A 3,894-nucleotide genomic window follows, 5' to 3' on the forward strand; every position below is an offset into this window, starting at 1 on the left:
TTCTTAACCCCCCCCCCCCCCCCCAAAAAAAAAAAAGCATGATTGATTGGTTATGATAATCGAAAGAAAAGGGGAAAGACGTACCTAACTACATGACAAGCAATAATGAAACAAACCAAAAACAGCAAGAGGTCCCATGCATGTATGCTCTCCCCCACGCCATCATCGCCGAAATCATCCCCCAGCGTCCAACCTTCATTTTAGATATCCCAAAGTCTCACGTCATCATACATCAATATCTTATCACCTCCCTCGTGGCATCCACAATGTGTGTATTTGTGATATTTACTCACTTTACATAAATATTTATGTTGTATTTTGTATACCTAATATATAAGCTAACTTAAAGTTGAAAGCTTGAAAGCTAGTTAGCTATTAACTTATTTTGAAATGCTATTTAGATTACTGTTAATTTCAAAATAATTAACTGTAACACCACCGATTTTATAATATTCGAGCCTAGTATAATATGGAATCTAAAACATAGATAAGACAATTGAACGATAGATTTCAAAACATCAAAGTTAATCTCTAGCACATTAGGGGTACTATCGTCGTAGCCAATCATACCAGACTGACTTCCCGGCTAAACCAAATTCTAAGCATCACAAATCTATCGAAATCATAGGGGGTTCACGACCCCGGTGTTAGGTTCAAGCACCATCAAAACACAAGGGTATCAATCTCCATACAAGTCTACATCAAGACATAATAATCTAAGAAAATGATTAACATCCTAGGAGTTAGAAAATTAAATGTGACAATGTCACAATAATTGAGAACTAAAATAAAAATTTGCTCAAAAAAGTTATTTATCAAACAAGGACAAAATGCTAATGTTATTATTGTCACAAAGTTATACTACATGGACTCCTAAATTTTGATTTTTTAGGGTTAAATACTTAGTAGGATGATGATAATAATAATAATAATAATAATAATAATAATAATAATAATAATAATAATAATAATAATAATAATAATAATAATAATAATATAAAATAAAAATTACACATGACATCCTAATCAACACAAACTTGTTGTTAACCAGTTAAAAGTGTTAATTGTTTTTTTTTTTTTAAGGTTCAGAGATGAATTTAGAGCTTATTCGAGTTCGGTGACTTAATTGTTATTCCCAAATAGTTCAGTGGCCTATTTGTACCTTTTTCCAAATAAAAATTTGCTCAAAAAAATTATTTATCAAACAAGGAAAAAATGCTGATGTTATTACTGTCACAGAGTTTTATTACATGAACTCCTAAATTTTATTTTATGATGTGGTAGACACTGATAAGATATCTTTTTCATATGTGTATAAATATAAGTGTCTACATCAAAATTTTATGTGTGAAAATAAAAATTGAGAATATAAAATAGGGGTAGATGTAATATTTTTCAAATTAAAAATAAGATAAGGCAGGAGAGACGCAAATGTCCCCACTCCCCCATTCCCCGCCAAGACAGGATGATAAATCCTTAAATCCAAACATGCGTTCACACTTATTCACACCTCTTCGAAACCCCCCGTAGCTTTCAACCCAAATATTCTAACACTCACAAACATATATATAAATGTCATGTACGTGTCTGGGTTGACAACCGCTGTGTTCTTGTTTCCATGCCTCTCTATATGCGTTCACATTTACATTCACGCATTTCGTCGAATACTTTCAGTGCATCCCATTTCGCTTAAGTGAAGAAGCTGATTTCTTCTTCGGAAAATTCTGATTTGTCCTCAATTTATGCTCGTGAAGTTGTCGAGAGAACACCCAACCGGATGAGTAGTAGTAGTCTGCAGAGTAAGCGGAGAAGGAAAAGGCCTGACTGCCTTCCGGAAGTTCCCGGCGGCGATGGAGGTGATCACCGGGACGAGAAACGGGTGGTGGCTAAGACGCGCGGTTTGAAAGAGATCATAACCTCGCTGTTGTTGCTTGAGGAGCAAGAAAAGCAGGAGCGAGAGGAGTACGAGAGAGAGGAAGAAGAGAGCAAATCCCACCTGGAAGCAAATCACAAGAAGAGGACCCGCGTGATGTGGGAGTTTTTCTCCAATTCGCAGCACCACCAGAGCGCGGCGGAGCAGATCGACGGGGCGCGGAAGCGGGAAGAGCGGGCCAACACCAGAGCCGCCGCGGCCGCAATCGCAGCCGCGGCGGAGCAGGAGGCGGATTCCGGCAGCAGTAAAACGGAAAAAACCGCGGCCCCACAGCGGCGGCTGTGGGTAAAAAACCGATCAACGGCCTGGTGGGACGAATGCAACAGTGCGGATTTCCCCGAGGAAGAATTCAAGAAAGCATTCCGAATGGGAAAAGACACATTCGAGATGATATGCAACGAATTGAGCTCCGCAGTTGCCCGGGAAAACACTATGCTAAGAGACGCTGTGCCTGTGAAACAAAGAGTCGCAGTTTGTATATGGAGATTAGCAACAGGGGAGCCCCTTAGGCTAGTTTCCAAGAAATTCGGATTAGGGATTTCAACTTGCCATAAGCTTGTTCTTGAGGTCTGCACTGCAATCAGGACAGTATTAATGCCCAAATACTTACAATGGCCCGAAGAAACCAAAATCACAAGCATAAAACACGAATTCGAGACGATATCAGGGATCCCTGATGTAGTAGGCTCAATGTACACCACTCACATACCCATCATTGCTCCCAAGATCAGCGTCGCCTCGTATTTCAACAAGAGGCACACCGAGAGGAACCAGAGGACGTCGTACTCGATCACAGTCCAAGGCGTGGTGGATCCAAAGGGCGTGTTCACTGATGTGTGCATAGGCTGGCCTGGCTCAATGCCTGATGATCAAGTGCTCGAGAAATCCGCCCTGTCTCAGAGGGCGAACGGGGGGCTATTGAAGGGCGTTTGGATCGTTGGGAGCTCGGGTTTCCCCTTGACGGATTGGGTTCTCGTGCCTTACTCTCAGCAGCATTTAACCTGGACACAACACGCTTTCAATGAGAAGATCGCCGAGGTCCAGAAGGCAGCCAAAGACGCCTTCGCGAGGCTGAAAGGCAGGTGGTCCTGCCTGCAGAAGAGAACAGAAGTTAAGCTCCAAGACTTGCCTGTCGTGCTCGGGGCGTGCTGTGTGCTGCACAACATTTGCGAGATCAGGAACGAGGCGATGGATCCAGAGCTCGCCATCGAGCTAATTGACGACGTGACAGTTCCAGAGGCTCTGCTAAGATCAACCAGTGCAAGAATCTCCAGAGATAACATTGCTCATAATCTTCTGCACCATAACCATGCTGGCACTTCTTTCCTGTCATGAAAAGTATAGTATATGATGGATTCATATTCTTTTAAGCTTATAATACTTCACAGCTCTCTCTATATATAATCTTCAAAATCCTTGAATAGGGAGTATATAAATAAGAGCATACCCTTGTTGTTGCACATTTTCTGGTAAATCAATGTGCTCTACCTTCTAGATCACAGGTTTAATTTGCAGGTTGTAACTCAATTATTTTCGGAAAACTAATCATACTTATATAATTATAATGTTATTATAGAGCTAAATCCAATTACATAATAATTTGAGATAAAATTTAAGATTTTAATTGGTATTATGCCAATCAGTATTGCATACAACCACAACCACCTATGGAAAACCTTGTCCTCTCATCTTTATCTCTACACTACTACTTGATGAAACTTAAATAGAGTACATGAGTATGTACGATGTTAATTAATATCTTGAGACTGAACTTTCAAATAATTCATGTACTTAAATTTACTATTAATGAGATTTGAACCATTATAGGTGCCTTCTCTCAATCAGATACTCCATCTATTCCATTTTATTTGTCATATTTATTATTCATTAATCAAATCAACTATACCTCCATTACTTATTTTTTTTAGTATTTTTAAATTTGATTTTTTTATGTTTTATAC

General features: G+C 39.5%; 1 protein-coding gene across 1 annotated transcript; it reads left to right on the forward strand.

Moving 5' to 3' along the window:
* Positions 1–1,530: 1,530 nt before the first annotated feature.
* Positions 1,531–3,503, forward strand: LOC116033833 (protein ALP1-like). The gene has a single exon (XM_031276494.1). It carries the CDS (start codon positions 1,778–1,780, stop codon positions 3,266–3,268), a length of 1,491 nt encoding a protein of 496 aa, XP_031132354.1. The 5' UTR covers positions 1,531–1,777; the 3' UTR covers positions 3,269–3,503.
* Positions 3,504–3,894: the final 391 nt, after the last annotated feature.

Source organism: Ipomoea triloba, chromosome 1 (assembly GCF_003576645.1).
Source record: "Ipomoea triloba cultivar NCNSP0323 chromosome 1, ASM357664v1".
In the NCBI taxonomy this organism is placed as follows: Eukaryota; Viridiplantae; Streptophyta; class Magnoliopsida; order Solanales; family Convolvulaceae; genus Ipomoea; species Ipomoea triloba.

What these genes read in the sequence shown, in the direction of transcription:
- LOC116033833 (XM_031276494.1), top strand. Translation starts at nt 1,778, where the DNA reads ATGAGTAGTAGTAGTCTGCAGAGTAAGCGGAGAAGGAAAAGGCCTGAC.